Here is a 27,673-nt window from a genome sequence, read left to right as displayed (position 1 = left end):
CTCCCTGCTGAGCAGAAAGCCCGATGTGGGCTCGAACCCAGGACCTGGGATCATGACCTGAGCCGACGGCAGCGGCTTAACCCACTGAGCCACCCAGGCGCCCCTCCTCTTTTTATTTTTTAAAAAGATTTTATCCATTTATTCAACAGAGAGAGACAGTACAAGAAGGGGGAGCAGTAGGCAGAGGGAGAGGGAGAAGCAGGCTCCCCATTAAGCAAGGAGCCCAATAAGGACTTATCCCAGGACCCCAGGAACATGACTTGAGTCAAATGCAGATACCTAACCAACTAAGCCACCCAGCCACAATTTTGAATGATTTAAAAAAGTGATTACATTGCTATTATGTATTTGTGTAAACCACCAATTTGCATATGTGATGGCCATAAATTATAATTTATGTAAGTAAATAAATTATTACATTAAAGTTTACTCAGCAAATGCAGTTATAAAGATTTTAAATATTAATAGCTTAAAAATTTCTTTTTAAACATTTTTTAAAATTCTTTTTTAAAAGATTATTTATTTATTTATTTGACAGAGAGAGATCACAAGTAGGCAGAGAGGCAGGCAAGAGAGAGAGAGGGAAGCAGGCTCCCTGCTGAGCAGAAAGTTCAATGCGAGACTCGATCCCAGGACCCTGACATCATGACCTGAGCTGAAGGCAGTGGCTTAACCCACTGAGGCACCCAGGCACCCTAAAGATTTTATTTATTTATTTGACAGAGAGCACAAGCAGGGGGAGCAGCAGGTAGAGAGAGAGGGGAGAAGCAGCCTCCCTACTGAGCAAGGAGCCAGATGTGGGACTTAATTCCAGGATTCTGGGATCATGACCTGAGCCAAAGGCAGACACTTAACCGACTGAGCCACCCAGGCACCCCCGCTTTAAAATTTTTAATTTTTAACTTGTGGTATTAGTACTTTAAAAAAAAAATCTATTTATTAAAGTAATGTCTACACCCAACATGGGATTCAAACCCATGACTCCCAAGATGAAGAGCTGCATGCTCTCCTAACTGAGCCACACAGGTGCCCCAAAGATTTTAGTACTGCTTTACTCTGCATTGAATAAAGGATACAGCTCATAAACAGATATATAGTTTATCTGTGGCATTAAAATTCAATGTGAGCTGGGTGATTAGGAAAAAATATTTAAAAAGGATCTTCAGGGGCAACACAATAAAAAAAAAAAAAAAAAGAAATACTGGTGTAGCTGCTCAGGTCACAAACTGTGGTGTTGTACCTGACTCATTTGTTTTTCTCATACTCACCTTAACTCCATGAGCAGTTCTTTTGACTCTATCTTCAAAATATATCCAGGATCATGGGGCGCCTGGGTGGCTCAGTGGGTTAAGCCGCTGCCTTCGGCTCGGGTCATGATCCCAGGTCCTGGGTTTGAGCCCCACATCGGGCTTTCTGCTCAGCAGGGAGCCTGCTTCCTCCTCTCTCTCTGCCTGCCTCTCTGTCTACTTGTGATTTCTCTCTGTCAAATAAATAAATAAAATCTTTAAAAAAAAAAAAAAAAAGAAAAAAAAATATATCCAGGATCATGGGGTGCCTGGGTGGCTCAGTGGGTAAAGCGTCTGCCTTCGGCTTAGGTCATGATCTCAGAGTCCTGGGATTGACCCCTGAGCCCTGCAAGGGGCTCTCTGCTCATCAGGGAACCTGCTTCCCCCTCTCTCTGACTTCCTACTCATGATCTCTCTCTTTTTGTCAAATAAATAAATAAAATCTTTACAATTATCTATATCTGTATCTATATCTATATCTATCTCCAGTATCTGACACCACTTATTATCTCTTTGCTATCACTCTTGTACAAGCCATGGTTTCCTTGTCTGGATTATTCCAATAGCCTCCTTGACTGGTGGCTCTTAAATCTGTTTTCAACATAGCAACCAGTTAAAAAGTTACGTGGGTTGTAACTTCCCTACTTAAAACTTCTCTGCTTAAATGGCTCCCCATCTCAAAGTTAAAAGCCAGAATCCTGGGGCGCCTGGGTGGCTCAGTGGGTTAAAGCCTCAGCCTTCCGCTCAGGTCCTGGGATCCAGCCTGGCATCGGGCTCTCTGCTGAGTGGGGAGCCTTCTTCCCTTCCTTTCTCTCTGCTTGCCTCTCTGCCTACTTGTGATCTCTGTCAAATAAATAAATAAAATATTTATTAAAAAAAAAAAAAGCCAGAATCCTTACAGTCACCAGCAAGGTCTTCCAAGAACCCCCTTCCTCCACGTCAGACCTGATATTCTGCTCCTTGTACCCTACTCTTCTCCAGCCACATCGGTCTCCTTTTTCTTCCTGGAATATGTCAAGACACAGTTGCAGTCCTTTGCACTTGGTTGATCCAGCACGTTCTTCTCCCCCTTCCCAAGACCTGCTTGGTTACCTTACTCTTAGCGTTCAGCTAAGTGTCACTTCCTTCCAAAAGCCTTCCTCGATCACCAATTGCCCTTCTCATACAGGATCTCATAAACAAAATTCTCTCTCCTTCTTACATTGTTTCAGAGAAGTAGCTTCTTGGTTCCACACACTACTACTTCATAGAACTTATTACTCCCTGACACGTATTTGTTTATGATCTCCTGCTACTAAGCCCCATAGGTAGAATATTTTTGTTTTGCTATTATACTTCCCAGTATCTAGAACTATACTTAGCACAAAACGTTCACCAACTTTTTGTTTAATGAATGAACACTAGATAGGAGTTTGACAAAACAGGTTCCTTGCCTCAAGAAACGATGAGTTCTTTGGGGAGACGTAAAAGACTTAAAATACAGTAACTGCATGTACTTAGTGGAACACAGGAGCCTCCAAATCTGCCCAGAGGATTTACATAAGCAGATACGATGGGAAGGCTAATCTAGGTTGTGCTAATCAATACAATAGACGGCTAGGGCTCTTGTAAACGATAATGTATTACGCAGTTGTGAGGCTATTATAACCCGCAAAGGTGAGATCACTTCTCGCCTTCTATTTTCTCGTCTCGAAAATTTTACTAGGCAATTCTTCGTTTCACTTCATTTACTTCCTCTTCCTATAATCCAAATAGCCTACCGGCTATGAATGGCACCGTCCAACGGGAGTGTAAAATATTGTTTGATTTGGGAGTCTGCGTAGTGAATGGCTCGCCGGAGCTGACGCATGCGCATCTTTTGAGGCACTGCAAGATGGCGGCCAGCCACTTTGTCGCGCGTCGGAGCCCCGAGGAGTTAGCGGCGGCGGCGGCTGCAGCGGCAGCAGCTGCCAGAGAGTAACAGTGACCCCTGAGCGGTGGGAATTACCCGGCCTGCTGTAAGAGTTGGCAATCCCAAGAGCGAGACCTCGCTAGGAAATAAAGGGCGGGGCAGAGCGGTGAAGCCCCACCCCCGACCTCTCCTTAGTTTGACCAACTCCCTCACCCTTCCTCCGGGTTTTTCCTAGCCCTCTACACGCCCGTCTGGTGCGCAAGCGTACAAATAATCGAAGCGCCTCCTTGGCCCTTAGAGCTTGAGGGTTTCTGCGCGCGCTTCTCGTTCTGGTCCTTTGATTGGTCAGACTGCCCCGCCATCACGCCTCCCTCTGCTTTCTAGGTTGAGAAGGAAGCGGGGAGGCGGAGCGAAGCGGCGCGTGCGCGATACTGTTGCTGTCCCTTTGCTGCTATTGCGTTGCAAAAAAAATCCAGACTAGGTAGCCTTGGGCCTTTTCTGTGCTAGAGGATCTAAAGGAGAAAGATTTCTGCAACTGAAGGGGCAGTCGGGTAGTATTAAATTTAAGATATTAACGCCCAGCTTTACAGGAGCGTGGTGACAGGAGTGGGGAAGAGCCTTAGCTTTGAGAGCTGAAGAGTGTAAAACCATTAGTTTCGGGGCCAGGCGTTTGGGAAGGCTTTGCAGGATCCGTTTTCTGCGCAGTTCTTCCGTGATTATTGACTGGTTTAAACACAACCCCTTAAACAATTCTGATAAACCTTCGATACCCGCAGCCCTTCCTTAGAGCGTGTAGGAGCCACCAGCGTGCCCAGCAGCTGGTCCTCCCGTCCTACCTCTAGAAGAGCCTAGCGCGTGCACCATCCCCACCCCCTGGCCTCCGTCCCCACCTACGGCTTTCACGCACTCTCAGTAATTGTTTTGCCCGCTCCCGCTCCCGCCGCCGCCGCCGCCGCCGCCGCCGCGGCCGCCAGAGGAGCAGCAGCGCTTGTGCAAACCGGGAAGATGGCGGCCGGCGGCGGCGGAGGCAGCAGTAAGGCCTCCTCCTCGTCGGCCTCTTCGGCAGGGGCTCTGGAGTCCTCGTTGGATCGAAAATTCCAGTCGGTAACTAACACCATGGAATCTATTCAAGGCTTGTCGTCTTGGTGTATAGAGAACAAGAAACACCACACTACTATCGTCTACCATTGGATGAAGTGGCTCCGGAGATGTGAGTGTTGGGGGTGACTAAGGAAGGGAAGACTGGGGAAATGGAAGGAAATCCTTCCAGAAACGCCTAGGTTTGTTGTTGTTTTTTTTTTTTTTTCCCCCCCACGGAGCCACTGCATTCGGTTGGCGTTGTTCACATTAATGACTTGACGCGAGTGTTCCCAAACCTAGCCTCCATTCCTAGCCACAGTTGTCCTGAGCTGCAGGAGGCTCATCATTTCTTGGATTTTTTATTAGCTAGTTACCCACTTGGTGGGTGGGTGAGTGTGTGTGTGTGTGTGTGTGTGTGTGTGTGTGTGTGTGACCTTGGGCCGTTGGGCCCAGATCATTAGAGATTGAGGTGTTATTTTAGAGCCTTGTAAGGTGCTGTTGTCTTTACTGATCCTTCGCGGAAATTATCGCGTCCGTTTATTTCTTACAGGCCTTGACGTGCTCATGATTTCTGGTTTTCGTGATGATAGACAAGCTATGGTTTAAGCAGTAGCAAAACCACTTCTTTGGTATATGTTGGACCACTATTTTACGCTGAACTAAAACTCGTGATGTTATACGAAGGGACTTGCTGGGTGAATGTTACGAAGTAACGGGAGCTCCACGTAGAGCTGAAGCGACCACCTGGGAGTTTCCCTGTACCTGTGTTTGCTTCAATAAAACACGGGCTTCTTGATACTGACCGGAAATAACCGCAGTCAGTATCATCACTTAATACCTTAAAATGTAAAACATGTCTGGCTACTTTTCAGTCACTTGAGGTACCTTTTTAAAGAAATAAGTTTGGCTTCATAGGCAATCAAAACAGGAAATCGGGAAATGTGCTTTTTGAATACATGGTACTTTCTTTCCCCAGTAACTGCTTTTTTGTCTCCCTCGGGGATTTTTTTCCATTTTGCTTCTTTTCTACAGAAAAGAGGTATGTATATTAAACTGTCAGGAAGCATGGATTGTCTCCAAAACATTTCAAATCTTTTAGGAGCAAGTGTGGAGAAGTCATTGTTGCTTCCTGCTGAGAAGAGGGTTAACCCTAAATCCATATATATTTATTTGACTTTTAGGTCTTTTGTTGCTTCTTGTCTATGGCATGTCACCAGTGAGACCCATCATCCAGTTACTCTTCTTATTCCACTTCTGCCATTGCCCCCATAGTGTTTTGATTTGTGTTAACCTTTAAGGGAATAGATGGATAAAGCTTACAAAATTATAGGCCCCAATCTTCAGACTATGTGTGTAAAGTTATTGTTGGTAGAGATGTTTTGTAGCACTTGGAGTAATATATACTGAAAAGATTGTAGAACCAAGACAAGATTACCAATATTCACCAATAGATTAGAGTTACTTTCTTCCGAAGAAGTAAAATTAGAACATACAATATAAACTATGATAACAGTCATCATTAAAGACTCACATGTTTAAGGATCTGCTATGTGCCCAACCCTTTATTGCCATTTACAATATATTCATCTCATTATACTTTAAAATAATCCTAAGAAGTAGATTTTTTTTTAAATCATTGATTTACATATGGGGAAACTAAAGCCCTGAAGTGTTAAGTAAATTGCTTAAGATTACACAGAAAAAGTGTGGAGTTAGGATTTGACTCCACCGTATCAGGTGACAATGACCACATTTAACTTTGTAGTAATGTTTTCAAGATTAAAAGAAAATTGTTCTTTAATGTACTTGGTACACCGTGGTAGCAAATGCTCATACAAGTCTGAGAACATACTTTCTTTCTTTTTTTTTTTTTTAAAGATTTTATTTATTTGACAGAGAGAGATCACAAGTATACAGAGAGGCAGGCAGAGAGAGGTAGGGAAGCAGGCTCCCTGCTGAGCAGAGAGCCCGATGCGGGACTCGATCCCAGGACCCTAAGATCATGACCTGAGCCGAAGGCAGCGGCTCAAACCACTGAGCCACCCAGGCGCCCCGAGAACATACTTTCTTTAATTGTCTTGAAACATTTGTACAAAATTATATAAGCATTTAACATTTCCTACCTTTGAGCTCTGGTGCTTTAATTGCATGGTTACATCATTTGCAAGACTAAGTTGGTCCCCATTCCTGCCTTGTGGGATTTCAAATGACAATTAGAATTTTTTTTTCTAGTTAGCAATAATGAGATATACTGGAGCCAGAAGTTTTCTGCCTCTACTATTGTTGATATTTTGCCCGAGCTTATTTCCCCTGTTGATATCTTTTTTTTTTTTTTAAGATTTTATTTATTTATTTGACAGAGAGAGATCACAAGCAGGCAGAGAGGCAGGCAGAGAGAGGGGAGGAAGCAGGCTCCCCGCAGAGCAGAGAGCCCGATGCGGGGCTCGATCCCAGGACCCTGAGATCATGACCTGAGCCGAAGGCAGCGGCTTAACCACTGAGCCACCCAGGCGCCCCTCCCCTGTTGATATCTTGAGTGAAAAAGTGATTGCTCTAGTAAAATACTTGATTTGAAGTGCATTATATGTAGTTGATGTAGTTAAATGCTTTTGGCTTTCTAAAAACTTGATTCTTTTTTTCCTAGTGGAATGGAACTTTCTAAAAATGGTTAAGGGTTATTTGTAGTCATTTTGTGTTTATCTTTAATGAACATCATCTATTTCAATGTAAATAAAGCCTTTGAGAGAAATTTTCAGGAGAGTAATGAAGGGCACAGTGAAAATAGTTGATGCATTAGGCTTCATTTAGTTTCATATTTCTTTACAGTTGGGATTATTTTAGTTTGAGTTTGGTTTCTAAGTCAGCTTTAGGCAAGTTTGTGAAATAGGTGTCTCCGGCATTCCCAGCCTTTGTGTCTGTTTTCCTGATGTTACTTTTGCTTCTCTTTTTTATTCTGGCATCCATTACTTAATAATTTGTGTTTAGACCTCAGTGTGAATTTAAGTGTATTAGCTCTTCCAAAGATATTTTCATATGACCCTTTATTTCATATGTTGTAATGAGAGGCTTTTGTTGATTTTAAAGGAAATAATTTGGAGAAAGCAAGTAGGCTTCTGGAAGATACACTCCATGGCTGGGTTCTAACTGATTTTATTTAGGCTTATTTTAATTTGTCCTGAAGCATTTATTGCCATCATTTTAAAAACTGATCTTTCTGTAGCATAAACAGATGTCATTACTGTGTTTCAGAATTGTCCATTGATGTCCCATTGCAACAGGTTAAAATCTAAATTTCTTTATTGTGGTTTACAAGTTCCTGCACCATCTGCCTTGCCTACTACCTCTCAGGCTTCTTCCAGTTCCATTTCCTCATCATTTAGATTTCAAGCTCATGTATTACCTGTTCAGAAAGGCCCTCTCTTAATTGACCTTATTCCAGATGGTCACTTCACATTGTTTTCAGTATATGAAATTACCTTGCTTATTTGTTTACATGTTTATTGTTTGTCTTCTCCCACCAGATGATAGAACTAGGTCTTCTTTGCTTCTGTATCCTCAAGCAACTAGAACAGTGTTTGGCACAAAGTGAGCCGTCAGTAAATATTTGCCGACATAATTTTGTGTATTAATCAAGAACTTGAATTGTTTTAATTTCTATTTATCAGAAAGATGCTTATAATTAGTGAAAGAAATGATTGCTATGGTGTCAGCAGGTTCAAGATAGGCTTTTTTTGTTTTGTGGTTTTTTGTTTGTTTGTTTGTTTGTAAGATATGGCTCTTTTTGGACTTGATGTTCAGATAACCAGATTTTCATTTCTTTACTTCATTTGTCCCTCCCATTTTTAATGTAAAATAGAAATCAATGTGGAAAAGTAGAAAAATGCAGACTTTAGAATTAGACCTAGATCCAGACCTTAATTCCATCATTTAATACTTAGGTGACTCTACACTTAAATTGCGAACCCCAATTTCTGATCTGTAAGTAGAGGTAATAATTATCTCATAGAATTGCTGTCTAGGTTTAAAAAGATTATTTATTTTAGCATAGGTTCTAGCATATACAGAACTTTCAAATTATTTATTATGATGACGGTGATGATGCAGATAAAGATTGTCTTTATCCTAAAATCCTGAGTATCCAGAATAATTACAGCAGAACTTTTTTGGGGTATAGTACTGGAAATTCCCAGTTGGAGCAGATGGATTGGACCAGACACTAATGAATTAACAAGTGCTCTGAAGAACTAGTAGGACAAAATGGAAATTACTGTGTTCATGATATTTCCATGTTGTCTTGTTTCTTTTTAAAAGTAATTTATTTATGTATCAGAGAGAGAGAGAGAGAGTGCAGAAGCACAAGCAGGAGGAATGGCAGGCAGAGGGGGAAGCAGGCTCCTGCTGAGCAAGGAGGGAACTGGATCCCAGGATCCTGGATCATGACCCAAGCTGAAAGCAGACTCTTAGCCCACTGAGCCACCCAGGCGTCCCATGTTGTCTTGTTTCTAACCATTGAATGGGTTGGTCTATTTTATTTAGAAGGTGGTCTGAGAATTTAAGTGAGTTTTTTAAGAAAGGCAGGATATAGAAAAATAGAATCATTTGTAGAGCAGAAAATCTGTTAAGAAGTCCCTTCAGCTATTTTTGATACAAATTAAATATTTTACACCCCACCCCAGACCTTGTACTGATTAGCCCACTTCATTAGTTATCAACTTAATGGCCAGTCTTTTTTTCTTCTGCCTCCCCTTACTTTTTACCCCTTCCACCTCATTTGAAGGAACTCTTAGTACAATCTGGTATTTTTTTTTTTCCTACATGAGAAACTATTACATAAACATGGGCTAGCAAAAAAAAAAAATTCTCTGGGGCGCCTGGGTGGCTCAGTGGGTTAAGCCTCTGCCTTCGGCTCAGGTCATGATCCCAGGGGTCTGGGATCGAGTCCCGCATTGGGCTCTCTGCTAAGCGGGGAGCCTGCTTCTCCTCATCTCTCCCTGTCTGTTTCTCTGCCTACTTGTGATCTCTCTCTCTGTCAAATAAATAAATAAAATCTTAAAAAAAAAAATTCTCTTTTTACAGGATTAAATTGTTGGGGAGAATTTGCAAAGTGCAGTTACTGTTTTGATTTATGGCAGTGGTTTCTCAGTTTGGTACTCAAGGATCCTTAGCTGGACTATGAAGATGGTGATAATTTTATAGCTAACTTTTATCAAGTGCTTACTATGTGCCAGATACCTTTCCAGGTATTTTGCACATTTTAATTCATTCAGTCCTCATAGATCTTTTTTTTTTTTTTAGATTTTATTTATTTATTTGACACACAGAGATCACAAATGGGCAGAGAGGCAGGCAGAGAGAGGGGTGGGGGATGCAGGCTCCCTGCTGAGCAGAGAGCCCATTGCGGGGCTCAGTCCCAGGGCCCTGAGATCATGACCTGAGCTGAAGGCAGAGGCTTAACCCACTGAGCCATCCAGGTGCCCCCAGTCCTCATAGATCTTTGAAGTAGGTATTGTTATGATCCCCATTTTATGGATGAGAAAACAGAGACACTAAAAGATTGAATAACTTGCTGATGGTTACAGAGGTATTAAGTGGTAGAGCCAGGATTCAATCCAGACATTCTGGATTTTGGGTGAACACTCTTCACCACTCTACTATAGTACTTTTCTGATTCATAAAATACTCTCTGCCATGCAGAAAACCTTTCATTACTTGCTTATTTATCCAAGATTAGGCTTTGTAGATTAACCAGAATGTTGAAATTTTAAATCTCTGTGGGTGTTTTGTTTTTGCTTTCTGTGGCAAAACTGATTATCTTGTGTGGATTTTGAGTTCTGATAGACATTTATGTTTTTGCTTGAAAACATGTTAACTATAAAAGCTAACTACTAGATAAAAATCTCTAAATATGAGGTGTATTTGTATTAAATAATAAAAGTTTTTTTTTTTTTTAGATTTTATTTATTTATTTGTCAGAGAGGGAGAGAGCACAAGCAGGGTGAGCATCAGGGAGAGGGAGAAGCAGACTCCTCACCAAGCAAGGATCCTGATGTGGGGCTCAATCCCAGGACCCTGAGATCATGACCCGAGCTGAAGGCAGAGGCTCAACGCACTGAGCCACCCAGGTGGCCCTGCCTTTTTTTTTTTAACTAATCTCTGCCCAATGTGGGGTTGAACTCGCGACCCCAAGGTCAAGAGTTACCGAGGTGACTGACTTAAGCCAGCCCCGTGCTCCATAAAAGAGTTTTCTTGACAAAAAGTTCGGGGCACAGTACTGGTCAGTGGGAAGTGGAGTCTGCTATCGTATATTTGATATTATGCAAATCTGAGGGTCTGGGGCCATTTCTGCAGCTTTGGCTTCTGAAATGTACTTTTTTTTGGCACAGATTTTAAAATTTTTATTATTATTTTTAAAAATAATAGAGGTTGGGGTGCCTGAGTGGTTCAGTCAATTAAGCATCTGCCTTAGGCTCAGGTCATGATCTGGGGGATCCTGGGGTTGAGCCCTGCATGGAACTCCCTGAGAAGCAGGGAATCAGTCTGCTCCTCCTCCCTCTTCCTCTTCCTCTTCCTCTGCCCCTGCTCACATACATGCTCTCTCTCTCTTAATAAATAAATAAAATCTTTAAAAACAACAACAGAGGTCAACCACAGATGTAGATCTCCAGCAATAAAAGCAGTATCTCAAGTGCCAGATACTTAGCAAATTAGGTTTCCTACCTAATAATAAATTAGGTTTCCTACCTAATTACAACAGGTAATAGTTGTAAGTATCTGTGATGTGATCCGAAAGCCTAAAAACAAAAAGTAAACACAAAAGCCTAAAAACAGCTGGCATAGTTAACTGTTTATTCTCTTTGAAATCCATCCTTGGTAGCAAATATGTAGGCTAGCCATGTAGAATATATAACAATACTGCCATAAGCATAAAGCTTTATAATTACGTATCACATGTATACAAACGAGTAATACAGGTGGACTAGAGAACAGATTCTAACTTTGAGTATGAAGATGCATTTTGCTTTTAAGTCCCTAGTTTACATTCGGTTCTTTAACAACTATTTGTTGAATACCTGTTGTACCAAGGCCTGGGGATATAGCATGTGAACCAAATGGAGAAAAATTTTTGCCCTCTTGGAGCTTATACTCCAGTGAGGTGAGACAACAAGAAAATAAGTAAATATTAAATATATTTGAAGGTAAAAGTATTAGAAGTGCTGTAGAGAAATATAAAGTAGGAAAGGGAAATACAGAGTGTTATAGGGGTTTGCAATTTGTTTTGTTTTGTTTTTTTTTTAAAGATTTTATCCATCCACTTGACAGAAAGAGAGAGAGAAAGAGAGAGCACAAGCAGGGGCAACATCAGGCAGAGAGAGAAGGAGGCTTCCCACAGAACAGGGAGCCCAACGTAGGACTTGATCCTGGGACTCCCGGATCATGACCTGAGCCTCTGATGCCCAACTGACTGAGCCACCCAGGTACCCAGGGGGTTGCAGTTTTAAATTAGGTTGTAAGAGAAGGCCTCACTGGGAAGGTGACATTTGAGCAGGGAGATGAGGTATTGCAATATAGATAAATGAGAGTGTGAGGAGAGAATGTTCTAACACAAAGAGAACAGAAAAATACAAAGGTCCTGAGGGTAGAATGTGCCTGGAAAGTTTAAGGAAGGGCAAGAAAGCTTTTGTGGCTGCAAAGAAATAGGTACAATGAGGTTTGGCAGATGATCTCAGAGATTATGGTGGGTGATGGTGGGAGGAGAGGCATATCACAATGTCTTATAGGTGTCAGAAGGACTTTCTTTGGCTTTCAGTCTAAATTAGATGGGGAGCTATTTGAGCACAGGAATGACATGAACTGATTTTTTTTTTTTTTTTTTTTTTTTTAAAGTGAGCTCTAGGCCCAGTGTGGGACTTGAACTTGTGATGCTGAGATCAAGAGTCACGTGCTCGGTGGACTGAGCCAGGGAAGGCATCCCATAATTTATGTTTTTAAAAGGTTATTCTGCAGGGCACCTGGCTTAGTTGGTTAAGTGTCTGCCTTTGGCTTAGGTTGTGATCCCAGGGTCCTGGCATCTATCGCCGCATTGGGCTCTCTCCTCATCAGGGAGTCTGCTTCTCCCTCTTAGTCTCCCTCTGTGCTATCTCTGTCTCTCAAATAAATAAAAAACCTTAAAAAAAAAAAAGTCATTCTAGTTGCTGTAGAAACAGGGATACCAGTTAGGTGGCTGTTGTAGTAATCCTGGAGAAAGGTGCTGGTGGTTTGGACCAGGCTGTGGCCTGTGGAAGTGATAAATAATTTAATTCTGGATCTATTTTGAATGTAGGTCTAACTGGATTTCTAGATGGATTAAACATGGGCTAAGAGAGGAAAGTAATCCAGAATGACTCCAGTTTTTTGCTGGACTAGGAAGAGTTGTTATTTATTAATATGGGGAAGGCAGTAAGTGGAGCAGATTTGGGGAGGAAGATCAGAATTTTAGTTTTAAATGTTAGGTTTGTGTTGTCCATATTTTAAAATATCTTTATTGAAATATAATTCACAAATATAAGTTTCATTCATTTAAACTGTACAATTCGGGGCACTTGGGTGGCTCAGCAGGGAGCCTGCTTTCCTTCCTCTCTCTCTGCCTGCCTCTCTGCCTACTTGTGATCTCTGTCAAATAAATTAAAAAAAAAAAAACTGTTCAATTCAGTTGTTTTAGTATATTCACAGAATTGTTCAACAGTCACTACAGGGTGTCTGTTTAGTGTATAGATTGTTTTTGGAGCCACAGAGATTGAGCTACATGGGAGTTAAGTATAGATAGAGGGGGCACCTGGGTGGCTCAGTGGGTTAAGCCTCTGCCTTCGGCTCAGGTCATGATCTCAGGGTCCTGGGATCGAGCCCCGCATCGGGCTCTCTGCTCAGTGGGGAGCCTGCTTCCCCTCTCTCTGCCTGCCTCTCTGCCTACTTGTGATCTCTCTCTGTGTGTCAACTAAATAAATAAAATCTTTAAAAAAAAATCTTAAAAAAAAAAAAGTATAGATAGAGAAGGAAGTATAGGAAGAGTAATAAGTGTAGATAGAGAAGAGGTCCAGAGAGAAGGCTCCGGGGCAGTCAGTATTTCAGATACTTCTTTCTGCTTATTTGATCTAATGTGTTCTTGGCTTAGGTTCTTTTTGAGGTTCAAGGTAAACTTTATCTCAGCTCCCCAAAGAAGTAATCTATTTTGAGCTCTTGAATGTCTCTACTCTTGGTTTAGACTAAATGGCACTTCCGGATTAGTTAGGCAGTAACTGTATCTTAATTACCAATTATAAAATTATTGCATAATGATTCTCTCCCTCCCCTTTGGATGCTTAGACCACTTTTTCTTTATTCCACTGCCCTAAATTCATAGATGTATGTAATATTTTCCATGTTTCCTGACAGTGTTTTAAAACATGAACTACCTAATTATGACATATCATTACTCTGATGGCATATACTAAATGAGCTTTTTCACTTGGATTGTGAGACTTTACAATCAGTCATTATGTTCTTCATTTAGCTGTGTTGTCTCTCAAATGCAGAAGGGTGACACTATAAACATGGCCGTAGGTGGGTTTGAAGCATTGTATATGACATAATTTTATTATACATTCCATAGTAAGCTAAATGTTAAATTATGTAGCAAGTAAACATTCCTATAACTAAAAGTGTGAAACAATATTGACAAGCTTCAAATGGTTCTTTGGTATGGAAAGGAAAATTTCATTGGCAGTGAAAAAATACTAATTAAAATTTGCTCAGATAGGTCACACCAAAATTATAGTTTTGTCTGCAGAGAAGGAGTGAGTGTATGTATGTGTATAATTTCTTTTTTTCTTTTAAAGATTTTATTTATTTATTTATTTAAAGATTTTTCAATTAGCAATAATCGCGCCTCGGATAAACCTCATTGGCTACGATACTGCCACTGTGCAAAGCTATTTATTTAAAGATTTTATTTGTTTATTTGAGAGAGTGAGCAAGAGAGGGAGGGAGAAGGAGAAGCAGACTCCCAGCTCAGCAGGGAGCCTAATGCAGGGCTGGATCCCAGGACCCCGGGACCCCGGGATCATGACCTGAGCCAAAGGCAGCCGCTTAACCAACTGAGCTACGCATTCATTCATTCATTCATTCATTTAAGGGAGAGCGAGAGAGAGCCTGCGCAAACACACACAAGCTAGGGAGGAGCAGAGAATGACGGAGAGGGACAAGCAGACTCCCTGCTGAGCGGGGAGCTGGTGTGTGGACGTGTGGCTCCATCCCAGGACCTGATCATGACCTGAGCTAAAGTCAGTTAACCAACTGAGCTACCCAGATGCTCCTGTATGTGTATAATTTCTTAGGGAGTAGAGGGTTATTGATTTTATTTTTAGTGACTTGGCTTCCTGCTTTTCATAAGCTAATAAATCATAGATGCATCCAAACTCCTTTTCTCCTAAGCTTTTTTTTTTTTTTTTTAAATATTTTATTTATTTATTTGACAGACAGAGACCACAAGTGGGCAGAGAGGCAGGCAGAGAGAGAGAGAGGGGAGAAGCAGGCTCCCTGCCGAGCAGAGAGCCCGATGCGGGGCTCGATCCCAGGACCCTGGGATCATGACCTGAGCCAAAGGCAGAGGCTTTAACCCACTGAGCCACCCAGGCGCCCCTTCTCCTAAGCTTTTGTCAAACAGTTATGATATTTGTTTTAAAATTTCAAATGTTGGAAAAGTAAGGATACAGAAGGTTTTTTAAGGTGTAGAAGGAGCTCAGAGACCCTAGTAAAATTACTCTAGAACTCAGTAGCGTTAAACAAACCAGCTAGACTGAGTTTCTCATCTGTTTGTCAAGGAAACATAAAGTAGTTGGTGTTTTGTGGTGCTTTCAAATCCCACTGCCTCCACAGATTTTAATTATAGAACATTGGAGAAATGCACATCTTGTGGAGAAAGTAATAGAACCGAGTTACTCTTTTTGGAAAAAGGCAACAATTCCATCTGTGCTTTGGAACATTGAAGTTTTTCTAACTAAGATAAAACAGTTAAAAAAAAAAAACCTAATTTTTATTCTTTTCTTACAAATATTGAAATAGAGTCTCTTTGATGAAAGAAATGAAGTGTTCAGTATTCCGGGTTTATTTTGTTTGTGGCCTTTATCTTTTCCTCCTCTCTTCTTCCTTCCACTTCACTCTCTAGTGGTTAGTTTCACTTACTTTCACTCTCTGGTTCTTTGGTAACCCACTAGCCAAGAGTGTGTTTCTTTATTACCCTTTAGTAAAAGTTGCACTGTTACAAGGGAAAAGATCTTTTAATGTTAGGAATTGTAGCCTAACATTTTAAAAAATATTTACTTTTTTTTTTAAGATTTTATTAATTCATTTGAGATATATATAGAGAGAGAGAGAGACTGAGCAGGGAGAGAGGCAGCAGGAGAGGGAGAAGCAGGCTCCCCACTAAGCCAGGAGCCCGAGACCATGACCTGAGCCGAAGGCAGAGGCTTTAACCCACTGAGCCACCCAGGCACCCCGAATATATATATATTTTTTAAGTTAGAGAGAGAGAGAGAGGACAAGCAGTGGGCAGCAGGAGAGGGAAAAGCAGGTTCTCCGCTGAGCAGGGAGCCTGATGCAGAGCTGGATCCCAGGACCGTGGGATCATGACCTGAGCTAAAGGCAGACACTTAACTGACTGAGCCACCCAGGCGCCCCATAAGCTGTAACAGTTTAGAAGAGGGTATCACTTTTTGGTTGGGGTGAAGGTATGGTGGATATACATGTATTATCTATAATCTTGACATCAACTCTGCAAGATAAGACTTATCCCCACTTTAAAATTTTATGATCTGAGGGAAGTTAATTGATTATTTGAAAAGGAAATTGTCAGAACATTTATTGCATAGGAAAAGGAAACCAGAGGTGCCTGTGTGGCTCAGTCAGTTGAACGTCTGTCTTTGGCTGGGGCCATGATCCCAAACTCCCAGGATTGAGCCCGCATTGGCCTCCCTGCTCAGCAGGGAGTCTGCTTCTCCCTCTGCCCCTCACCCCACTTGTGTTCTCTCTCTCACTCTCTCTCTCTCAAATAAATAAAATCTTAAAAAAAAAAAAAAAAAAGGAGACGGAAACCATACCTGATTTCAGGGTAAGGCTAATTTTGGTTTGTTTTATGTAGGCAGAAGTTGAGAGTGGGAGAGAAAAGAAGTACAGTGGATTCAAAGCCTGAATTGCTCACAAATACTTTGCTATTATTTAGCAGTGTTCTTTATTAAATTTCCAGTCATTAATATAGTTAACTTCACAAATGTCACTAATAGATTTAATGATAAATAGCCAACAAGGCACCTAGCTGTCTCAGTCAATAGAGTGTGCAACTCTTGATCTCAGGGTTGTGGGTTCGAGTCCCATGTTGGATGTAGAGATTACTTAAAAATGAGATCTTTTTTTTTTTAAGATTTTATTTATTTATTTGACAGACAGAGATCATAGGTAGGCAGAATTGAGAGAGGGGGAAGCAGGCTCCCTGTTGAGCAGAGATTCCCGATGCAGGGCTCAATCCCAGGACGCCGAGATCATGACCTGAGCTGAGGGCCGAGGCTTAACCCACTGAGCCACCCAGGCGCCCCTAAAATTAAAATCTTTAAAAAAAATAAATAGGGCACCTGGGTGGCTCAGCCCATTAGGCATCTGCCTTTGGCTCAGGTTGTGATCCCAGGATTCTGGGATCAAGCCCTACGTCGGGCTCCCTGCTCAGGGAGTCTGCTTCTCCCTCTCCCTCTCTCCCACCCCTGCTCATGCTCTCTCTCTCTCTCTCTCTCAAATAAATATCTTTTTTAAAAAGATTTTATTTATTTGAGAGAGAACACAAATACATTTTATTTGAGAGAGGGGCAGAAGGAGAAGCAGCAGCAGCAGGAGCCCAGTGTGAGGCTGGATTCCAGGATCTTGGTATCATGACCTGAGCTGAAGGCAAAGGCCTAACCATCTGAGCCACCCAGGCGCCCCTAAATAAAAAAAAATCTTAAATAAATAGTCAACGTATACCAAATTTTTATGTGATCTTATTTAATATAACAACTCATGAGGTAACTACTGTATATAATTTTTATTACTGAGTAAGTGTATTAGTAATGTAAATGTAAAAATAACTACACTGGTGACAGGCAAAATAGTAAGACAAATGATAGTAGGTGAAGTATTTGAAGTCTCAGTGAGGGAAAATTTATTGAAGGTATTGGGGTGGTAAACAGTAGAGCCAGGATTCAAATCTAAGTAGTCTTTTTTTTTTTTTTTTTTTAGGAATTTATGTATGTATGTATGTATGTATGTATGTATGTGTCAGAGTGAGAAAGAGAGAGAGGCAAGCAGAGGGAGATGCAGACTCCTTGCTGAGCAAGGGGCCTGATCTGGAACTTGATCCCCAGACCCCTGAGATCATGACCTGAGCTGAAGGCAGACACTTAACTGACTGAGCCACCCAGGTGTTCCCCCCCCTTTTTTTTAAGTTGTAGCCAGGGGCAGAGGGAGAGAATCTTAAGCAGGCTCCATGTGCACCACAGAGCATAACACAGGGCTTGTTATCACAACCCTGAGATCGTGACCTAAGTTGAAATTAAGGATCGAATGCTTAACTGACTGAGCCACCCAGGCACCCCCAAGTCTTTTTCTTTTTTTAAGATTTTTAAATATTTTTTTGAGAGAGAGAGAGAGAGAGAGAATGGGACCAAGCCTGGGGTGGGGTGGATGGAGGAGCAGAGGGAGAAGGAAACCTAAGCAGGTTCCTTGCTGAGTGCAGAGTCTGCCCTGGGGCTTGATCCCATAACTCTGGGATCACCATCTGAGCTGAAACCAGGAGCTGGATGTTTAACTGACTGTGCCACCCAGGCACTCCCAAATTCAAGCATTCTTGGCTCCAGAATCTGCTCTTCCATTGTGCTAGACTGCTTCCCACTTCTTCCTAAGTTTTTTGGTATTTTAGTGTTCCATAGGCACTATGGTATATATAGTATAATAGTTTTCAAACAGCCTTGTGGTTTTTTTTTCCCCCAGCTTTATTGAGATATATTTGACATATAACATTGTATAAATTTAAGGTATATAATGTGATGATTGTTTTTTTAAGATTTTTATTTATTTATTTGACAGAGATCACAAGTAGACAGAGAGGCAGGCAGAAAGAGAGAGAGGAGGAAGCAGGCTCCCTGCTGAGCAGAGAGCCCAATGTGGGGCTCAATCCCAGGACCCCGGGATCATGACCTGAGCCAAAGGCAGAGGGTTTAACCCACTGAGCCCCCCAGGCACCCCTAATGTGGTGATTTGATCCATGTATATATTGTAAAATAATTACCACAATAAGGTTAGTTAACATGTGTGTCACCTCACAATTACCTTTTTGTTTGTTTGTTTGTTTTTTTAAAGATTTTTTTTTTTATTATTTGACAGATCACAAGTAGGCAGAGAGAGACAGGAGGAGGAGGCAGGCTCCCCGCTGAGCAGAGAGCCGGATGCGGGACTCGATCCCAGGACCCTGAGATCATGACCTGAGCCGAAGGCAGAGGCTTTAACCACTGAGCCACCCAGGCGCCCCTGTTGTTTTATTTTTTATTTTTATTATTTTTTAAAGATTTTCTGTATTTGTATTAGCATGCTCATGCACGCAGGCAAGTGTGGGGAGGAGCAGAGGGAGAAGGAGAGAATCTCCAGTAGACAGCACAGAGCCCAGTGCAGGGCTTGATCTGATGATTCTGTGATCGTGACCTGAGCCAAAACCAAAAGTCAGAACCCCAACTGAGTGAGCCACTCAGGTGCCCCATAGTTTTTGTTTTGAGAGAAAGAGAGTGCATGCGCATGTGCAAGGGGGTTGCGCAAAGGGAGAGGGAAAGAATTTTAAGTAGGCTCCATACCCAGTGTGGAGCCAGAGTCCGGGCTTGAACTCAGTACCGTAAGATCAAGACCTGAGCTGAGATAAAGAATCAGTTGGTTGCTTAACCAGCTGAGCTGATCAGGTGCCTTACCTTTTTTGTTGTTGTTGTGAGAATATTTAAGATTTACTGTCTTAGCATCTTTCAAGTGTTGTTAGCTATAGTCTAATGCTGTACATGAGCTCCCCAGAATCTTATTCATCTTTTATTTTTTTATTTTTTAATTTTTTATTATTTTTTAAAAGATTCTCTTTATTTGACAGAGAGAGAGAGAGAGAGAGATCACAAGTAGGTAGAGAGGTAGGCAGAGACATGGGGGAAGCAGGGTCCCCACTGAGCAGAGAGTCCAGTGCAGGGCTACATCCCAGGACCCTGAGATTGTGACCTGAGCCGAAGGCAGAGGATTAACCTACTGTGCCACCCAGGCACCCCATCTTATTCATCTTTTTTTTTTTTTTTTTTTAAGATTTTATTTATTTACTTGTCAGAGAGAGAGAGCGCACAGGCAGACAGAGTGGCAGCAGAGGCAGAAGGAGAAGCAGCCTCCCTGCCAAGCAAGAAGCCCCGATGTGGGACTCGTTCCTAGGACGCTGGGATCATGACCTGAGCCAAAGGCGGCCGCTTAACTGACTGAGCCACCCAGGCATCCCTTATTCATCTTTTAATTGGAAGTTTGTACACTTTGACCAACATCTCCGCATTTCTGCCACTCTCTAGCCCCTGGAAACCACTATTCTACTGTTTCTATGAGTTCATGTACCTGCTTATTTTCATGATTTCACAGAACTGTGAAGTTGAAGACAACTCATTAATTCATATATAGAAATATATTGAATATAGTTGCAGATATGAGATCCTAGTTGTTTTTTCTTATTAAACCAGACGTTAGATTTTCAAAAATGTAAAACAATGCTACTTACCTCACAATGCTACTTACCTTTACAAAGTAGCGTTTTATTTTTTTTATTTTTTTTAAAGATTTTATTTATTTATTTGACAGACAGAGATCACAAGTAGGCAGAGAGATAGGCAGAGAGAGAGAGAGAGAGAGGGAAGCAGGCTCCCCGCTGAGCAGAGAGCCCGATGCGGGGCTCGATCCCAGGACCCTGAGATCATGACCCGAGCCGAAGGCAGAGGCTTTAACCCACTGAGCCACCCAGGCGCCCCCAAAGTAGCGTTTTAAAAAAATATTTTTATTTGAGAGAGAGAGGGGCCTTCGAGAATGTGTACATGCAAGTGAGTCGGGGAAGGGGCAAAGGGAGAAAATCTTTGAGTGGACTGCATGCTGACATGGCTTGACCTCATGGCCCATGAGATCATGACCTGAGCCGAAACCAAGAGTTAGAAGCTTAACTGAGCCACATAGGCACCACAAAATGTAGTTATTTTTAGCAAAAATTGTATATGACATTAAATGTAATGGTTTTATTGCTGCTTTTAGTGAATTAGTGGATATTTAGATTGCTTAGTTTTAATTTCTAATATACAGTAAATAACTAGTTTTAACTCACATAAACAAAAGCAGTTTGGGGTTTTTAATAATTTTTAAGAGTGTAAAGGGATCCCGAAACCAAAAGGTTTGAGAGCCACTGCTTTATAATGCAGAGTGACCTTTATCAAGTTTCTGCAAGGTACATATCCATTGTCTCTCATCTGAATACTGCATATTGCTCATTGGCTTCCAGGCTTTATCAATCATTTAATTATTATCATTATTTTAACTTGTGAGATCATACATTTGCCAACTTTTTATTTTGCCAAATAAGGATTTATAAGTACACTACAATTTATATTATTACTACAATTTTATAAATTACCACTTTATATGAAAAATTTGCCTTGATGTTCTTGTCTTTCAGGTCTTAGCTCAAATGTCTTCTTAGAGGTTGACCCTTCACTGTAGCCAAGGGCCTACCACCACATCCCCCTCTCCATCATTCTCTTATTACACCACCTTTTAAATTTTGTTCATAGTTTTTCTCATTACTGTATAAGATACTACTTACTGAGAGGCATGTGAGAGTGCTTGCATGCGTGGGGAGGGTGAGGGGCAGAGGGAGGCAGAATCTTTTTTTTTTTTTTTTTTTTAAAGATTTTATTTATTTATTTGACAGAGAGAAATCACAAGTAGGCAGAGAGGCAGGCAGAGAGAGAGGAGGAAGCAGGCTCCCTGCTGAGCAGAAAGCCCGATGTGGGGCTTGAACCCAGGACCTGGGATCATGACCTGAGCCGAAGGCAGTGGCTTAACCCACTGAGCCACCCAGGCGCCCCGGGAGGCAGAATCTTAAGCAGACTCTGCTGAGCGGGAGTCCCATGTGGAGGTCGATCTCAGGACGCTGAGATCACTATCCAAGTGAAAACAAGAGTTGCACACTTAACTGACTGCACTACCAGGCACCCCGTTGTCATTTTTAAATGCAGTTATGCTATGTTACACTTTTTACATCATGTTTCATGCAAGCTTGTCTACTTAAGCTTTAAGTTCTTCCCATTAATCTTACATACTGTAGGTGAAAGTTTAGGTTAATAATCCAAAGGAATGAATGTGAATTTTTTCATCCTTTCTTATTAATACTGCTGAGTGCCCAAAAAATACATAATTAAGAAACTGTGTACCTATTTTTATTATTTCAAGCAGCTGTTCATATAAGAACATCTTATAGTTAAGAAACTTTCATGTTTTTATAGCTGTTTTGCTAACATGAAAGTGCATCTTAAGGAAGGGAATTTTTTTTTTTTTTAAAGATTTTATTTATTTAACAGCACAAGCAGGGGGAGGCAGAAGCAAGCTCCCACTGAATAGGGACCCTGATGCAGGGCGGATCCCAGGACCCTGGAATCATGACCTGAGCAGACTTGACTGAGCCACGCAGGTGCCCTCAAGGAAGGGATTTCAAAGTGACAGCAATATCTTTAGTGTTGGTAGATCTGGGGAAAAAAAAAAAAAATAACCTGTCGTGGGTTACATGACTCCAGCTCAGGATTGTGAGTTTGAGGCTCACACTGGGCATAGAGACTACGTAATAAATAACCTGTTGAGGGGCGCCTGGGTGGGTGGTTCAGTTCTTAGGCGTCTGCCTTTGGCCCAGGTCATGATCCCAGGGTACTGGGATTGAGCCCTGCATCGGGCTCCCTGCTCCGCAGAGGCCTGCTTTCCCTCTCCCACTCCCCCTGCTTGTGTTCCTGCTCACTCGCTCGCTCTCTTTCTGTCAGATAAATAAATAAATAAATAAAATCTTAAAATTATCCTGTTGAAAACAAGGAATTTCTTTCTTTCTTTCCTTCTTTTTTTTAGATTTTACTTCTTTATTTGACAGATCACAAGCAGGCAGAGCAGCAGGCAGAGAGAGGGGGGAAGCAGACTCCCTGCTGAGTAGAGAACCCAATGCTGGGCTTGATCCCAGGACCCTGAGGTTATGACCTGAGCTAAAGGTAGAGGCTTAACCCACTGAGCCACCCAGGTGCCCCCTACTTTTTTTTTTTTTTTTTTTAAGATTTTATTTACCTTAAAAAAAAAAAAAAGCTTTATGTATTTATTTGACAGAGAGACAGCGAGAGAGGGAACACAAGCAGGAGGAGTGGGAGATGGAGAAACAGGCTTCCCACTGAGCAGGGAGCCCGGTGTGGGGACCAATCCCAGGACCCTGGGATCTTGACCTGAGCCGAAGGCAGCTGCTTAATGACTGAGCCATCCAGGTGCCCTGAAAACAAGGGATTTCTGTAAATTGAAGATGGAGTGATAAAGACCAAATATTAATCATATTTTTATTTAAATTTTTAAAAATTTAAGTTCAAGATTTTTTTAAAAAGAAATTTTATATCAAGACAACATTTTGGAGGATCAGTTTCACTTCATTTTATAAGACTTGTAAAATGCGATAATAGAAAAATGAAGTTTTTTGGGGCGCCTGGGTGGCTCAGTGGGTTAAAGCCTCTGCCTTCGGCTCAGGTCATGATCCCAGGGTCCTGGGATCGAGCCCCGCATTGGACTCTCTGCTTAGCAGGGAGCCTGCTTCCCTTCCTCTCTCCGCTTGCATACTTGTGATATCTGTCAAATAAATAATCTTTAAAAAATATATTAAAAAAAAAAAGAAAAATGAAGTTTTTCAAATCCATTTATAGGGCATCCTTCTACATATATATTGTAGTTAGTATCAGCTAAGTTAAGAGTTCATTTCTGTCCTCTTAGGTTTTTCAGATCGCCATGTGTAGTATATATGTATAAACGGACCGTGAATAAGGTACAGAGAAAATAAAACATGGCAGTGAACAAAAATAACAGTATGGGGGTGCGTGGGTGGCTCAGTTGTTAAGTGTCTGCCTTCGGCTCAGGTCATGATCCCAGGGTCCTGGGATTGAGCCCACCCCCATTAGGCTCCCAGCTCAGTGGGAAGCCTGCTTCTCCCTCTCCCGCTCCCCCTGCTTGTGTTCCCTCTCTCGCTGTGTCTCTCTCTGTCAAATAAATAAATTTTTAAAATCTTTAAAAAATTAAAAATAACAGTATGAATTTGTACTTTGTACAAACTATAGTATTTCCCCAAAAGTGATGTTTAAGTGTCAGTTCAAAGTTTAGAAACTACCAAGTTAAATTTACACCTTGTTTTCATGCTGCTTTCCTTTAGTGTGGTTAATAAAATGCTTCATGAATTTCCAAGAGGCATGGGGAATAAGATATTCAGCATTTTCCAAACTTACTTGACCATGGAATCTCTTTTTTTCTAACCACCTCATGTGAGTAGTGTGCTGTGGAACACACTTTGGGAAACTTTGTAAGAAGTTTTTTCTAGGAAACCTCCAATTAAAGAACAGAGAGAACCCATTTATATTTGTGTATAGTAAGAAGGGCTTCGTGGAGGATATAGGTGTTCAAAAAAGATGTAAAGCAGGTAAAGGAAGGCACCCCAAATGTAAACGAAGGTGTGAAAGAATCAGAAGCTGGGAGTGAAAACAAGTTAGGATAGAAAAGACAAAGATAAGGAATGAAAGGCCTAATTTTTACAACATAAAGGGTGAAAAGTAAGTTGGAAAAAAAGTACAAATAGGTACAAAAGCTAAATTAGATAGTGATTATAACACTGGACCAAAATTATCTTTTGTAACACTGGTATTAGTATAATTCTGTGTTTGTTTGTTTGTTTGTTTATTTATTTATTAAAGATTTTATCTATCTACCTGTCAGAGTGAGCACAGACAGGCAGAGTGGCAGGCAGAGGCAGAGGGAGAAGCAGGCTCCCGCTGAGCAAGGAGCCCTATTCGGGACTTGATCCCAGGACACCGGGATCACAACCCGAGCCGAAGGCAGCGGCCCAACCGAGCCACCCAGGTGTCCCTATTTATTTAATTTTTAAAAAGATTTTATTTATTCATTTGACAGAGAGAGAGAACACAAGTAGGGGGAGGGACAGAGGGAGAAGCAGGTTCCATGCTGAGCAGGGAGCCTGACACAGGGCTCTCGATCCCAGGATCATGACCCAAGCCAAAGGCAGATACCTCACTTAAAAAGACTTTCTTTATTTACTTGAGAGACAGTGAGCAAGAGGGCATGAGTGGGATGAGAGGGAAAGGGAGAAGCAGACTCCCAGCTGAGCAGGGAGCCCAACATGGGACTCAGTCCTGGGACTCCAGGATGATGACCTTAGCTGAAGGCAGATGCCTAACTGACTGAGCCACCCAGGTGCCCCTATTAAAGCTTTTAGAATTCAGAAATTGAAATCAGATCAGTGAAGCGGGGAATTTAATATAGTTCAAATTTTAAAAATTATCAAAAAAATTTTAAAAATTATCATTAAGACACAAAGTAAAAATACGAATTTATAAAGTATTAAATATAGTTAATCTTCTAATGTAAATCATCAGCTGCTCCTGGCTTTGGTTTTTTCCTTTTCTTTGCTTTTTTCCTTTAACTATGGTCTTTTTGTCTGAGACACCCTTATAATTGCCATGTGTGATATAGCTGGTTGGGTTGGACTTAAGTAGCGTTTTTGCCAGATTTAACTCCCCTGACTAGTGCTTTGAAAACCATCTGTCTCTGTTCAGTTCAAAATTGCTGAAGTTTTGATTTTTTTTTTTTTTCCTTTGCCAACCTGGGAAAGATTGCCTTAGTGGAGGTCTAACTCCTTTCTTTCCCCAAGGAGAGAGCCTTTGGGTTCTTACCCTCAGGTGCAGATTCACCCTGTAAGCAGGGGGTGATAAGAGTGGAGGAGACTGAGGCAGGGGAGTTTCTTGAGCTGGGTAGTAAACAGGGTAAGGAGTTTGTTGTGAAAGTGAGAGGGATAGGGATGGGTGAGTAGGTGAATTGCTAAAGATAACCAAGAAAGACACATGGAGCTTCTTTTGTATAATGCCAACCAGAATGTTGTATTTTGTCATTTAAAAGAGCACAGTAGGGACGCCTGGGTGGCTCAGTTGGTTAAGCAGCTGCCTTCGGCTCAGGTCATGGTCCCAGCGTCCTGGGATCGAGTCCCACATCGGACTCCTTGCTCATCGGGGAGCCTGCTTCTCCCTCTGCCTCTGCCTGCCATTCTGTCTGCCTGTGCTTGCTCTCTCTCCCTCTCTCTCTGACAAATAAATAAATAAAATCTTTAAAAAAAAAATAAAATAAAAGAGCACAGTAAGCTATAATACCTGAAACTGATATTACAGTTATAAAAAATAAATAATGTATTTGGGAGAAATGGAAGGAGGCCATTATAATAATGCAACAAATGACCAAGATTTGAATTAGTATAGTGGTAGTGGGGAAGGCAGAAAAGATCTAAGACATATTTAGAATGTGGAATTTGATAGAACTGGATGACCAGTTGGATGTTGGGGATAAGAGGAAAGCTTGGAAGACAGATTCTGTGGTTTCTGTCCTGGGTGGCAGGGAATTTGGGAGGAAGAGAGATAATGAAAGCAGGCTTGAACATATGGAGCTGGAGTGTCTGGAGAGCATCTGGGAAGAATTGTTTGGTAGACAATTAGCCATATAGGTGGTACTTATCATCCTAATATTGGCTAATATTTACTGACAGTTATGGACTTGATGCTGTCCTAGGAATTTTACATGTATTATGTCATGTAATCTTGACAACAACCTTTGCATGGGTAGGTACTATTACTACCCCTTGTAATGGGGAAAGCAGTGTTTGGGGAGGGTCATGCAGTTGGAAATACGGCTGGGTTTTGAAACTGGCTCTGACTCAGTAAAGATGTTCATAACCATTATATTGGATTTGGGAGGGAGCTTTGAACTAGAGGTGTAGACTTGAGAATTGTAAATATATTGGTAGTGTTAATGGATGAACACTTCAAGGAACAGAGTTTGAGAAGAGAATAGGGCCAATGAAAGAACTTGGGAAACACCACTTTCAGAGGTTAGCAGAAGGAAAGGTGTCCTAAGTAGCTGAGAGGATCAGAACAAAGTGATTTTTTAGAAACTAAGGAAAAAAAGTTTGCCAGAGGAATTTTGGTGGGGCATGGTTCTGAGAGGGAGCATGATTATATTTGGTAGAAGTGTAAATAGGACTTCTGGTGATATGACATTAGATTTTTCAGGATCCTTTCACCAAAAAAACAAAAAACCAAACTAAATCCTACAGAAATTGCAACAAATACAGTTTTTTTAAAGTAAACTTTTAACTTAATTTTATTTTTAAAAAAGGTTTTATTTATTTGAGAGAAAAGTAATTTCCCAGGATATAATGCTGAGAAATAAGTTGATAAGAATGATAATGAATCTAACATATGTGTAATTGAAGTCCCAGAAGGAGTAAATGGAGATTAGGTGATATTTGAAGAAATAATGGCTTAGAAATCTGAGGAATTAGTGAAGGATTGTGAAAGATGGGAATGTACAGGAAGCAGAATGTATATGAAGGAGGTTGAACAAAATGAAATCTATAACTGCACAATTTATGGTTAAACTGTAGAATACAGGGGCGCCTGGGTGGCTCAGTGGGTTAAACCTCTGCCTTCAGCTCAGGTCATGATCCCAGGGTCCTGGGATCGAGTCCCGCATCAGGCTGTCTGCTCAGCAGGGAGCCTGCTTCCTCCTCTCTCTCTGCCTACTTGTGATCTCTGTCTGTCAAATAAATAAATAAAATCTTAAAAAACAAAAACAAAACAAAACTGAAGAATACAGGGGCGCCTGGGTGGCTCAGTGGGTTAATAAGCCTCAGTCTTCAACTCAAGTCATGATCCCAGGGTCCTGGGATAGAGCCCCCCCATCCGGCATCTGCTCAGCAGGGAGCCTGCTTCCTCCTCTCTCTCTGCCTGCCTCTCTCCCTACTTGTGATCTTTGTCTGTCAAATAAATAAATAAATCTTAAAACAACAACAACAACAACAACAACAACAACAACAACAACAACTGAAGAATACCAAGACAAAGAGAATCCCTTAAAAATAGCTAGAGATGGGACGCCTGGGTGGCTCAGTTGGTTAAGCAGCTGCCTTCAGCTCAGGTCATGATCCCAGCGTCCTGGGATCGAGTCCCACATCGGGCTCCTTGGTCATCAGGGAGCCTGCTTCTCCCTCTGC

General features: G+C 41.5%; 1 protein-coding gene and 1 pseudogene across 7 annotated transcripts in view; one reads left to right on the top strand and one right to left on the bottom strand.

Annotated features, from left to right (window-relative positions):
* Window positions 1-3,178: 3,178 nt before the first annotated feature.
* RPRD2 (regulation of nuclear pre-mRNA domain containing 2) overlaps window positions 3,179-27,673 on the top strand; it is a 101,516-nt gene continuing 77,021 nt past the window's right edge. For 5 of the 7 annotated variants that reach the window (XM_047724663.1, XM_047724664.1, XM_047724669.1 and 2 more), the window contains exon 1: window positions 3,179-4,387. In XM_047724663.1, coding sequence (XP_047580619.1) covers window positions 4,183-4,387 — 205 coding nt within the window. In that variant the 5' untranslated portion in view covers window positions 3,179-4,182. The remainder of the gene's footprint in view (window positions 4,388-27,673) is intronic. The other 2 variants (XM_047724662.1, XM_047724668.1) reach the window with 1 other exon arrangement.
* On the bottom strand, window positions 14,097-14,203 carry LOC125099408 (uncharacterized; annotated as a pseudogene).

This window comes from Lutra lutra, chromosome 4, assembly GCF_902655055.1.
Source record: "Lutra lutra chromosome 4, mLutLut1.2, whole genome shotgun sequence".
Lineage (NCBI taxonomy): Eukaryota > Metazoa > Chordata > Mammalia > Carnivora > Mustelidae > Lutra > Lutra lutra.
Note: the sequence above shows the minus strand (reverse complement) of the source record. Positions and strands in the feature narration are given on the sequence as shown.